This window comes from Schistocerca serialis, chromosome 9, assembly GCF_023864345.2.
Source record: "Schistocerca serialis cubense isolate TAMUIC-IGC-003099 chromosome 9, iqSchSeri2.2, whole genome shotgun sequence".
NCBI classification, from domain to species: domain Eukaryota; kingdom Metazoa; phylum Arthropoda; class Insecta; order Orthoptera; family Acrididae; genus Schistocerca; species Schistocerca serialis.
Genome location: NC_064646.1, coordinates 472,765,669 through 472,779,040, shown reverse-complemented (window position 1 = coordinate 472,779,040; position 13,372 = coordinate 472,765,669). Strand labels below are relative to the sequence as shown.

Here is a 13,372-nt window from a genome sequence, read left to right as displayed (position 1 = left end):
TAAACGTTGAGCAGTGTCAACATTTCCATCCACCGCCCCGTAAGCACAGTGCTTTCCTCCCAAGAATTCAAAAATGGTTGAAATGGCTCTGAGCACTATGGGACTTAACTTCTGGGGTCATCAGTCCCCTTAAACTTAGAACTACTTAAACCTAACTAACCTAAGGACATCACACACACACACACACACACACACACACACACACACACACACACACATGCCCGACGCGGGATTCGAACCTGCGACAGTAGCGTCGCGCAGTTCGTCTGTAGCGCCTAGAACCGTTGGGCCACCCCAGCCGGCCCTCCCAAGAATTGCGCTCTATTTTCTGTCCGCTTCGCAAAGTTACAAACACAGGAGTATTCCCGTTTGATGAGAAACGAACGCAGGGCGAATCATACTCCAGAGTGTGCACAGTTACTTCCTTCTATGCACTACCTGCAAACAGGCATTTGCGCAGCCAAAAGCAGTACGTTCACTGTTGTGCTCTGCCCACTCGTCTAATACAGGGTGCCTAGGAAACCTGCTTCCTCGGATCACTAGACAACAATTTGAGGAAATCGTATTAATGGAATTTATTACAGTATGATAAATGACAATACTTAACTTTGCGTATTCACAGAGGTGTGTCGTAAGCAAATGGCGACATGCAAATAATCAATGGAGGTATATACAATTCCAGTGCAAGCAAAACAAAACAGTTCATAAGTCACTGCTGTAGCGTTTGTATGATTGCCAGTCTTCCAACCCGGCCGTGCCTATTTTTTTTTCCTCTATTGATATTTCAATACCTTACACAAAAGGTGGGCCGGCAGTGGCAATATGACGCCGCTCTTCGGCCATAGATAGAACAAATAGACACAAGGAAGACACAGAAAAACAAAACATAATGGTGGACAAAAAACAGTAGACACTTGAGTAAAAAAACACGGATCCGTTCACAGGCGGAGCATAATAAAAAATAACGTTCAGCACTTGTACACGGACACTGATGACTGAAACGACACCGCGCGGGATTAGCCGAGCAGTCTTAAGGCGCTGCAGTCATGGACTGTGCGGCTGGTCCCGGCGGAGGTTCGAGTTTTCCCTGGGGCATGGTGTGTGTGTGTGTGTGTGTGTGTGTGTGTGTGTGTGTGTGTGTGTGTGTGTTTGTCCTTAGCATAATTTGGGTTAAGTAGTGTGTAAGCTTAGGGACTGATGACTTTAACAGTTAAGTCCCATAAGATTTCACACACATTTGAACCGAAACGACACACGTGAACGATGGGCGTGGGCGGGGAAAACAGTAAAGCACTAACACGACGGCGCACACACACACACACACACACACACACACAGAACCGATGGCGATGATCTCTGGCGCGCAAATGTTCACTTACAAGTGTTTGCGGACCTGCCAAAAGGGGGAAAGGTGGGGGACGAGGGAGAGGGGAGTGTGTAGATGACAGTGGCAGTGGAGATGGGAGGGGGAGGAAAGAAGGTACAGGGGTAGGGGAAGCCCGTGGGGAGAAAGGAGGGAGAGAAGGGAGAGAGGGTGCCCTAAGGAAACACAGGGTGGGGATAGGGAGGATCAAAGTTGATAGGAGGAGTAGATGGAGGGGATGAGGGCATCACCAGGGAGGGGGAGTTGGTGGAAGCCACTTTGGGAGAGGGTATGGAGAGTGATGGAGAGCAGGTGGGATGTGGGAATACAGTCGTCGCAGCGGACGGGGGTGGGAGAGGATGCGAGAGACAAGCGGATGAGGGGGATCCAGTTTACAGGAGGTGTAGCGGATCCGTATCTTTTCGAGGAAAAGGAGGTGGTGCGGGAATGGAATAAGGTCATACAGGATCCGCGTGGGGGAGGGGTGACTGATGCGATAGGCGAGGCGGAGATCATGTCGTTCTAGGATTTGAAGGAATTTGTAAAAGGTAGGAGGGGCGGAGATCCAGGCAGGGTGGGCTTAGCAGAGAATAGGGCGGATGAGGGATTTATAGGTGTGGAGGGTGGTGGAGGGGTCCAGACCCCATGTGCAGCCAGAAAGGAGCTTGAGAGACGGAGTCGGGAGCTTGACTTGGCATGGAGATGGGGGGGATCCAGGAGAGGCGGCGGTCAAAGGTGACGCCAAGATACTTGAGGGTGGGGGTGAGGGCGGTAGGACGGCCATAAATGGTGATATAGAAATCGAGGAGACGGAAGGAAGGGGTGGTTCTTCGTGTAGAGGCCGCTCCTCTGTCAGTGTCGTCCTAGAGGGGTTCGTCAGCGTACTATTGGCTGACGCCGTCTCACATCCCTCTCTGCCCTTCCGTTTTTCATCGTCGTGCCGACGCTTGTTTTTACGCCGGAAGTTTGACGTCCCAGTAAGAGAGGAAACCCGTAATGTTTTCCACCCTATAATATTCCCAACTCTGTCGACTACAGCGTTAGCAAATAAAACACGACGTCTCTTATACCACGATGTTACAAATACACTGAAATCGTTGCCCTGCAGAGCTGCCACCATGACGGCTCGGATAGCACGCTGTGTGCCGACCCTTTCGGCGGCGCGCGGCGCTGTTTCACGACGCTAACGGATGCGGACATCGGTTGCTGTGTGAAATATGCTAGTTACAACACATTCTACCAGCCTTCTCATTTTCTACATTTATTCCAAATACACCCTGAATAGACGATAATCGTCTTCATAGTACCCAACAGTGAACGCATTCTGTCCTAGGATAATGCCACCCATGATGACTTAAGTGTTGGCCGCATCACAGAATCACTTTCCTGATGTCAGCTAATAGGGCGTCAAGTGTTACGTTTCAAGATGCCAGTAAATCCACCCGCTATTCTTCAAAGAATCGAAATCAGTGTATAAAACGTACATCTCCCGAATCACGCGCCGTACAAAGGTACAATTTTGTAGCTACACTCAGTGTCTACAATATATGTAAAATTTTTGCGAATAGAGTTATAGTAGCAAAGAAGTAATAAACTACAACCTCAAGCCTCATTGTGAAGTTGTGCCGCACGAACAGCAAATACGTAGACAAACATTTTTTCCTTTCATTATATTGTCGGGGTATCGGCGAGGAAAAATTTGTTAAGGATTTGAAATTATGTATCAAGTCTGTTGGAAGTCGCTAAGTGCTGTTGTTCCGTAATACAGCGTGAATACAGTCTGTGCTGTATGTGTTACACTGCCTCAACACATGTGAACAGTTGAAACCATAATAATTGTATTATTGTGTTAAAACTTTCACGTAAGGTTACAGCTCTTAATGAGTAGATTATGACATAATTTTAAATTTTTATTTTCGGTTGCTAGGTGTATGAGATACTGAACACTTTTTTGCGCTGTAAGCCATGCGTTTCGGCAACCTTCAACAGGCATTGTATCCCGGCCTACAATGGGACAGTATGAACTTCCCGTCACAGATTTTATTCATATCGACAAGCTATCTAGGGCACGACTACGACAAGACACACCTATCAATCGTTTACGAAAAAAATCGAAGTTTCAACATTGTAGTCATACTTAGATACATCGTATGGTCGCTAGTAACTAAGTATTCTGCAGGCAAAAGAGAAAGCGATTCGCTTCATAAGCGCAAAATCTCTGGCTCGAATCTCCCTTCCGGCACTTTTTTTCATTTCATCCCACGTAATTCTAACATATATGGGTCGAACGCCGCGAAACTGCGTTATGACCGAGAATCGCTTACGAATGTAACCCAAGTTTGTTTCGCAATGCACTCCTCGAAAAAACCATGCAGAGGAAACATTGGGCGTTCATTACACGTGTTCTGTGTCGCCATAATTTTTACTTTCCATGTTTCTACGGTCAGTACCATCCTGATTCGTACAGTGCTCTGCAGGTTACAAATTACCCTTACCACACGTGTAGATAAAACATAAATACAATGGCTATACTGCGTCTATTGAAAGCACTCGTGTATCTATTTTTCCCAATCTCATTACGAGATTTTCTCTCTCTTTTCAGGATGAAGATTATGAAAGCAAACTTGTACAGCGTCCGCAACGTTCATTTTAGCGCATTACCACGCCCCACCGACGGGTACGCACTCCTATCTAACAGTTTCAGCCATTTGAACGGCGTCGCATTGTGGACTTGCGACAAACTCGATGGGCGTCTGGGCAAATTGCTGCTCATACGATACGATGCCTGTGTTACTCTAGTTACAATCCGAAGTCCCTTTGCAGTATCTTATTTCTCTGCCGACGCCGGGCAAGCGACTTTCAATTACAACGTCTGACCTGTACGGGAATGTACATAATGGATGTACGAGAACAGATAGTAGACGCGTGGTTGACGATATATGGAGATTAGGATCTGGCCGTGGGTCGTGCACGGGTAGCCAAATGGTAAGGCGACCGCTCAGATTATGCGGGGAATCCTGCTTCGAGCCCTGGTCCGGCACAAGTTTGCACTGTCGTCATGCCACTCGCCAGGTGATGATTGCCATTATTCGCAATTGCTAATATACACTTCTGGCCATTAAAATTGCTACACAAAGAAGAAATGCAGATGATAAACGGGTATTCATTGGGCAAATATATTATGCTAGAACTGACATGTGATTACATTTTCACACAATTTGGGTGTATAGATCCTGAGAAATCAGTACCCAGAACAACCACCTCTGGCCGTAATAACGGCCTCGATACGCCTGGGCATTGAGTCAAACAGAGCTTGGATGGCGTGTACAGGTACAGCTGCCCATGCAGCGTCAACACGATACCACAGTTCATCAAGATTACTGACTGGCGTATTGCGACGAGCCAGTTGCCCGGCCACCATTGACCAGACGTTATCAGTTGGTGAGAGATCTGGAGAATGTGCTGGCCAGGGCAGCAGTCGAACATTTTCTGTATCCAGAAAGGCTCGTACAGGACCTGCAACATGCGGTCGTGCATTATCCTGCTGAAATGTAAGGTTTCGCAGGGATCGAATGAAGGGTAGAGCCACGGGTCGTAACACATCTGAAATGTAACGTCCACTGTTCAAAGTGCCGTCAATGCGAACAATAGGTGGCCGAGACGTGTAACCAATGGCACCCCATACCATCACGCCGGGTGATGACGAAATACGCTTCCAACGTGCATTCACCGCGATGTCGCCAAAAACGGATGCGACCATTATGATGCTGCAAACAGAACCTGGAGTCTTCCAAAAAAATGACGTTTCGCCATTCGAGCACTCAGGTTCGTCGTTGAGTACACCATCGCAGGCGCTCCTGTCTGTGATGCAGCGTCAAGGGTAATCGCGGCCATGGTCTCCGAGCTGATAGTCCGTGCTGCTACATACGTCGTCGAACTGTTCGTGCAGATGGCTGTTCTCTTGAAAACGTCCCCATCTGTTGACTCGGGGATCGATACGTGGCTGCACGATCCGTTACAGCCATGCGGATAAGATGGCTGTCATCTCGACTGCTAGTGATACGAGGCCGTTGGGATCCAGCACGGCGTTCCGTATTACCCTCCTGAACCCACCGATTCCATATTCTGCTAACAGTCATTGGATCTCGACCAACGCGAGCAGCAATGTCGCGATACGATGAACCGCAATCGCGATAGGCTACAATCGGACTTTTATCAAAGTCGGAAACGTGATGGTACCCATTTCTCCTCCTCACACGAGGCATCACAAGAACGTTTCACCAGGCAACGCCGGTCAACTGCTGTTTGTGTATGAGAAATCGGTTGGAAATTTTCCTCATGTCAGCACGTTGTATGTGTCGCCACCGGCGCCAACCTTGTGTGAATGCTCTGAAAACCTAATGATTTGCATATCACAGCATCATCTTCCTGTCGGTTAAATTTCGCGTCGGTAGCATTTCATCTGCGTGGTGTAGCAATTTTGTTGGCCAGTAGTGTATTTAAAGTAATTGGCCAGAGTGCATCGTTGGCGTGTCACTGTTTTCAACAGTATCACGTCGAATATTCCCTCGCCGTAGAAAAAGTTCTGGACGTCAGCGTGGTACAGCCGCCACGTCAACATCGACGCATTATGCGAACAGTGGTTGCCGAAACAGCCAGGGACGAAATCTCCGCACTTGTTGTGCAGCAGGATTAAGGTCACGTGTGCCTCTCACCACTCATGCCATCACGCCGCCAAGCGTGGCTGCTCTCATATGGTGGAGGGTGGAATGGCGCTCTGTTGTCTCCAGTGATAGAGTGGATTCTGTCCGTACGGGAATGAAGTCCTACCCCAGGCTTCATGGTACGGGGTGTCATAAGCTGCAACTTGCGTTCACATCTGGTGTTTCTGCGGGGTAAAGCGAACAATTCCCGCATGCTACTCCCATTTCTTCGACAGGAAGATGATGTACTCCGTCAGCAGAACAGTGCACGTTGACGTACGGCTGCAGAGACGCAACGTGACCTTCGTGGTGTGCAACACTTATCCTGACCAGCAAGATCACCAGATCTCTTGCGAACTGAACATGTATGGCACACGATGAAGCGGGAAGCTGTTTATGCTCCGGAGAGACAGCCCTTTGGCATGTCGTAAACATATCGCTTGTAACATTTTCACCCATGCTGCCTCTGGATCATGGGGTCTCAGGTTCGATTCCGGCCGGGTTGGGGATATTCTCTGCCCGGGGACTGGGTGTTTGTGTTGTCATCATTTCATCATCATCATTCGTGCCAGTGGCTAGATTGGATTGTGAAAAAATTGGACTGCGTAAAGATTGGGACTTTATACGGGCGCTGATGACCGCGCAGTTGAGCGGCCCACAAACCAATCATCATCATCATCATCATCATCATCATTTTCACGCATAATACGGAAAAAGGAAAAGAAAATATTGTCATTGGGGTTTGAACCCAGGACACTGTATGTTGATGCAACGCTATACAAACTTCCCCACGGGACGCACACATACTCTATACTCAGTTACGCTTTTCTGTGCCGGCCGGGGTGGCAAGCGGTGGTAGGCGCTACAGTCTGGAACTGCGCGACCACTACGCTCACAGCCGCGCGGGATTAGCCGAGCGGTCTTGGGCGTTGCAGTCATGGACTGTGCGGCTGGTCCCGGCGGAGGTTCGAGTCCTCCCTCGGGCATGGGTGTGCGTGTTTGTCCTTAGGATAATTTATTTTAAGTAGTGTGTAAGCTTCGGGACTGATGACCTTAGCAGTCAAGTCCCATAAGAATTGACACATACTACGGTCGCAGGTTCGAATCCTGCCTCGGGCATGGATGTGTGTGATGTCCTTAGGTTTGAGTAGTTCTAAGTTCTAGGGGACTGATGACCTCAGAAGTTAAGTCCCATAGTGCTCAGAGCCATTTGAACCATTTACTTTTCTGTGGCTCGTAAATCTGGTCTTGCTTTTAATTTCCGTTTACGTCCGTTCTGCTGGAAGAAAGCACATAGTTCGAACTAAATCGAAGGTTTGGTTGATACTCTGTCGTCATTTAGTGTTTGGTACAGATCTGAATGTCGGACATTTGGAGGTCTGGGTGTGAGCTGCAATTATACACACGTTAGAAAGCATTTCTTTACGAATTAGTAGTAGCTTGTGTCTCTGAATCACATTTATTTTACGATCATTTACGTCTCTTGGTAAGTTACTGACGCTTCGGTCGGACAACTATAATAGCTATTTCGTTACCGAAGTACAAATTTAATTCAAAAGAAACATTGATCTTACTGCTGGTTTTCTCGCTTGAGGCTCTAGTATCGTTCCAACCGTCAGACGATGACTTGACAGCAGCAAGTTGGTTTGTGGTAACTCGTTGACGTAGCCGTTGTAACACAGGCTGGAACTTTTATCGAGGCAGCCCGTTTGTGTATGACGTTTAGTGCTGAGTGCTGGTCAGCGCTGTGTGACGTGACGTGATGTGATGTGACGTGGCGTGACTGAACTAAGGGGGGGAAGGGGGGGCTCCTTGTCATTGGGGCAGCTCCTTGATGTAGCACCCGGCCTGCCAGGATTAGTACCGTAAGCTGACAGCGATTCTGCAGCGGCATTGCGCGTGCTTTCCCAACTTTCCGTCCTCGCTGGATGCGTAAGCCGCTTCTGAGAGTTTGCACGCGGCACCAGCGCGGCGAGGGCAGCTAGCTCCTGGCGTTCACAGCCTATTGTGACGTCGGTTGTCATTCGTTACGTCACATACAAAAAAGTACACACACACACACACACACACACACACACACACACACACATATATATATATATATATATATATCAGCATGCTTCTTTCTCTCAGGGATTTTGTCTTTTATTATCACTTTTACTTACGTGCATAAGTAAATATGAAACGGGATCTTGAAGGGCCTCAGTTATTCATGTACCAACTTTAGATTTTGAACGTGATGACTAAAATATAGTTGCCGTTAACTGAGTTGAATGTAATTTTGTTAATTTCTATTTATTGATTGCAAAGAAAGGCTGGAGAGAATTTCGATTGTTGCCGTGGAGCGGCCAAGATAAAACTTACTGAACTCATCGAATCTGTATAGTTTAAAACCATGAACTTTAACGTAAATTAATTATCTGTTGCGATTTAAAAAGGTACGTATAACGAAATCTCTCGCATTTGCAGTTACTGTTAACACTGAAAAATAAATTAATACTTCGGCGCGTAATGGCTGCATCGGAAGATGAGCTTCTCGCAGCGCAAATTACTGAAAAAATGCTTATTAAAAATAATTAGCCACTGCGATCATTTGAGGTGACAACTATTACAAAGAAATTAATTTTGTAATAATAATAATAGGTTTATTTTAGCAATAAATACGAATAACCTACATAAAATATGTGTAGCCGCTCAATGGCTGCCTTCCATATAGCGAAACAAAACAGTGTGTGTTCCATAAAATGCGTCCTTCCTCCTCGGCCGTACAATTGCGTCTCTTTCGATCCTTTTTCATTTTCATAGACATTAAATAAAGATGCTATCAGTGCATATCAGTTGTTTCAGGAACATTAACTATATCTTTTACACTAATTATATTCATAAAATACGTAAACTACGATTTACAACCGCTAAAAATGTCAATATTTATGTGACGTACCGTCACAGTACCACACCCTAAACCACACCTATACTACAGTGTACTACGCTACGATACGGAGGGGAGGCGGTCGCTCAGAAGGGAAACTACGGAAACCGGCCAAGGCAGCAAGCTGTGACGGAATTTCAGGTAGATTTTATCTTGAATGTGCCGCAGAATTAGGACCTTTCCCACGACATGTTTATCTAGAATCTCATGTACAGCCACCAGTCCCGTGCGACTGGAAAAGGTAAAGGGTAAAATTTCGGATACGTAGAATTATGCACAATAATATCGCTGACGTCGGTCTGTTAGAGGATCGTGGCGTATTATGAGTTCATAAATTACGGCGGTCCTGGAGGAAAACGAGCTTCTCCCACACAATCATTATCGATTCAGAAAAAGAACGGCTTGCTTAATTTATACACGAAGTCCGGTAAGCAGTAGATGAAGGTTAAAAAGGACGTTCCTTTTTCCCGGATCTCCGGAAGTTAACATGCACAACGTAACCGAGCGAGGTGGCGCAGTGGTTAGCACACTGGACTCGCATTCGGGAGGACGACGGTTCAATCCCGCGTTCCGCCATCCTGATTTAGGTTTTCCGTGATTTTCCTAAATCGCTTCAGGCAAATGCCGGGATGGTTCCTCTCAAAGGGCACGGCCGACTTCCTTCCCTAATCCGATGAGACCGATGACCTCGCTGTTTGGTCTCTTCCCCCCAAACAATCCAATGCAATCCATGGACAACGTGCTGCATTAGTCACCGATCACACGGAGCTTCACCGCAATTATGGGATAGGCCAGGGGAATGTTTGACTTCCAGAGCCCGCTCCGTCGTACTAAACCGCGAATCGTCAACATCCAAATAAACAGCGGGTACGCCTACAGGAAACGAAATAGACCCGCTTACGTTCTCAGTATTGTTAAACCATTTATCACATAGCATCAGAAGGACTGTAAGGTACATGGGTTGGACAAAAATACGGAAGAACGGCGAGCAGTGCATGCTTTAATATAATACACGGAGGTGAGAAAAGCCATGGGATACGTCCTAATATGGTGTCGCACCTCTTTTTGCCCGGCGTAGTGAAGTAACTCGACGTGGCATGGACTCGAAGATTCGTTGGAAGTCCCTGCAGAAACACTGACCCATGCTGCCTCTACAGCCGTCCATAATTGCAAAACTGTTGCCGGCGCAGGGTTTTGTGCACGAACTGAGCTCTCGAGTATGTCCCACGAATGTTCAATGGACGGGAAATCTGGGTGGCCAGATAATTCGCACAAATTCTCCAGAATATTCGTCATGCCCTGTGACATGCCACATCGTTGTGCTGGAAAATGAAGTCCATGATTAGCTGCAAATGGTCTCCAAGTAGCCGAAATTAACCACTCTGTCAATGATCGGGCCGGCTGGACCAGAGGACCCAGTCCATTCCATGTAAACGCAGTCCACACCATTATGGACTCACCACCTACTTGCACAGTGCCTTATTGACAGCTGGTATCCACTACTTCGTGGAGTCTGCGGCACACTCGAAGCCTACCATCAGCTCTTACCTACTGAAACTGGGACTCATCCGACAAGGCAACGGTTTTCAAGTCGTCTAGCGTCCAACTGATATGGCCACGAGCCCAGGCTGCAGGCTGTGTCGTGCTTCGTGGTGAGAGATAATGCCTGAAATTTTGTATTCTCGGTACGCTCTTGACACTGTGTATCTCGGAATATTGAATTCCCTAACGATTTGCGAAATGTAATGTCCCATGCGTGTAGCTCCAACTGCCATTCCGCGTTCAAAGTGTATTAATTCCCGTCGTGCAGACATAAGCATGTTGGAAACCTTTCCACACGAATTACCTGAGTGCAAATGAAATCTCCGCTAGTGCACCGCCGTTTTATACCTTGTACACTACCGCCACCGAGCGAGGTGACGCAGTGGCTAGCACACTGGACTCCCATTCGGGAGGACGACGGTTCAATCTCGCGTCCGGCCATCCTGATCTAAGTTTTCCGTGATTTCCGTAAATCGCTCCAGGAAAATGTCGGGATGGTTCCTTTGAAAGGGCACGGCCGATGTCCTTCCCCGTCCTTCCCTAATACTATGAGACCGATGACCTCGGAGTTTGGTCTATTCCCCGAAACAATCCAACCGCACACTACCGCCATCTGTATATGTGCATGTCTCCGTCCCGTGAGTTTTCACACGTCAGTGTATTTTCAAGTTTGTGACCTCGCTTGCACATAGGCATCTCCTTAAAAAGTATCTGTGTTGTTAATATAATTCAGCAACAATTAAGGGATTTTTTGGTCAAATTTTTTCTTAGTCTGGGCATAAGATACCCATCCCTCCTGCCCTATTTATAGCGCGCGTAATAGAAAAACGCCTTGGTATTGCCATGGTTAATGTACAGTGTGTTACTGCAAGAGTTAATCTTAGAACAAAACTAAATTACTGTACTGTTAATAAATTTTCAAGAGTTCGGAAATTGCGCTTGTTTCGCATAATTATATCGTCTGACACGAAATTATTTTAATACGAAAAATTATTTCGGTCCCTTCAGCTTCATTTTAAGCTTTTTTACGGTATATGGAAATATCAGTTTAAGATATATATATAATTTCGATCCGCAAAGGATTGTCCACCCTGTAGAGTATTCCAAATTACACCTGGGTAGACTGATATGTGGTGGAACATGAAAACAGCGTCTGCTGTGTGAGCGTGGAGAACCGCCTAAGCGTAGCGAAGCCTTGCACTGGCCGCGATGCTCTGCGCACGGCACCACTTGGTTGAGCGGACTTGGAGCGCCGGCCGCTACAGCTGTGTGGTGCGCACGGGCCGTTTCGCAATGAGATATGAGGACCAAGCCGCCGCTTTGCCGGCGCCTCGCCGGATAATTCGCCGGAAGCCAGGTGGTCCGCAGCACGTGCTACGTGCAGTACTGACCGCCGCTGACCTTCGCACCGCGCAGCGCCCCGTCCGAGGGTCCAGTGTTCGAATCTGTCAGCTCAATTACCCTCGACTGCGACCTTTTCCGCGGATGGAAGTCCTGTTAAGGATGCTGACAACACAGAGAGTGAACTAGTATTTCGCTAGCATGCGCCTTCTGCGATAATGGATCTCAAGCATTCGGGACTGACCTTCGATCGCTGTATGTTGCAAGGCGCCCACCAGTTTGGTCGCAGATCCTCAGCGACCCGAAGTTTCCCTCGTCGTAGTCGCACGACAATGCGGGCTGTAGTGGCTTGCACTTAAGAGGTGGTGGCTGCAGTACTCGACCTGCGTATTGGTCCACTACGGCCCTCTAACGGAGGGAAAGACACTGAAGAAGAAGAAGTGAAGACTGGAGAGCGGTTGCAGGAGAGTGAGGCAAGGCGAGGCGAGGCGGACTCTGACCATGTCGGGGGAGCGAGAACCGCTTCTGCCGCGCGCTGGGCCTCGGCGCGGGCAGAACACACTGCGGTACTTTGGCTGTGGCGATGGCCACGGCGCTACTTGTTCACGGTAAGCCGCACGCGTGTTTTGGCATATCTCGTCTCCCAGACATGTAACGCTGTACTGGCGGCTTCTCCTGTTCCCCGACTCCCTCTAATACGGGATCTGCAATGTTTTATTATTTATTTTTTGGCTCGATACCTTTCAAGGGAGGGAAGTCATTACGTCAGTTGGCTGTTAATTGTCTAAACATTTTTCTGTGTAAGAAAGGGTCCAGTATCATTGCTTAAAACATTTATTAATTATTACGTCTACATCTACATGGATACTCTGCAAATCACATTAAAGTGCCTGGCAGAGGGTTCATCGAACCACATTCACAATTCTCTATTATTCCAATCTCGTGTAGCGTGCGGAAAGAATGAACACCTATACCTTTCCGTACTACCTCTGATTTCCGTTATTTTATCGTGGTGCTCGTTCCTCCCTATGTAGGTCGGTATCAACAAAATATTTTCGCATTCGGAGGAGAAACTTGATCGGTATTTCGTAAAAAAAAAGCCTTTCTTTTAACGATTTCCAGCTCAAATCCTGTGTCATTTCTGTGACACTGTCTCAAATATTTCGCGATAATACAAAACCTGCTGCCTTTCTTTGGACTTTTTGGATGTACCTCGTCAATCCTATGTGATAAGGAGCCCACACCGCGCAGCAGTAGTCTAAAAGAGGACGGACAAGCGCAGTGTAGGCAGCCTGCTTAGTAGGTCTGTTACATTTTCTAAGTGTTCTGCCGATAGAGCGCAGTCTTTGGTTAGCCTTCCGCACAACATTTTCTATGTGTTCTTCCAACTGAAGTTGTTCGTAATTGTAATACCTACGTATTTCGTTGAATTTACGGATTTTAGATTAGACTGATTTATCGTGTAACCGAAGTTTAACGCGTTCCTTTTAGCAC

At 47.4% G+C, this 13,372-nt stretch overlaps 1 protein-coding gene across 3 annotated transcripts in view; it reads left to right on the top strand.

Annotated features, from left to right (window-relative positions):
- Positions 1 to 13,372, top strand: part of LOC126418812 (copper-transporting ATPase 1) — a 515,583-nt gene that overhangs the window by 177,374 nt on the left and 324,837 nt on the right. Inside the window, exon 1 of one of the 3 annotated variants that reach the window (XM_050085754.1) lies at positions 12,361 to 12,486. The exons of the other annotated variants lie outside the window; for them this stretch is intronic. Coding sequence (XP_049941711.1) covers positions 12,380 to 12,486 — 107 coding nt within the window. The 5' untranslated portion in view covers positions 12,361 to 12,379. Of the gene's footprint in view, positions 1 to 12,360; positions 12,487 to 13,372 lie in introns of those variants that run through there. 3 annotated transcript variants of the gene reach the window in all.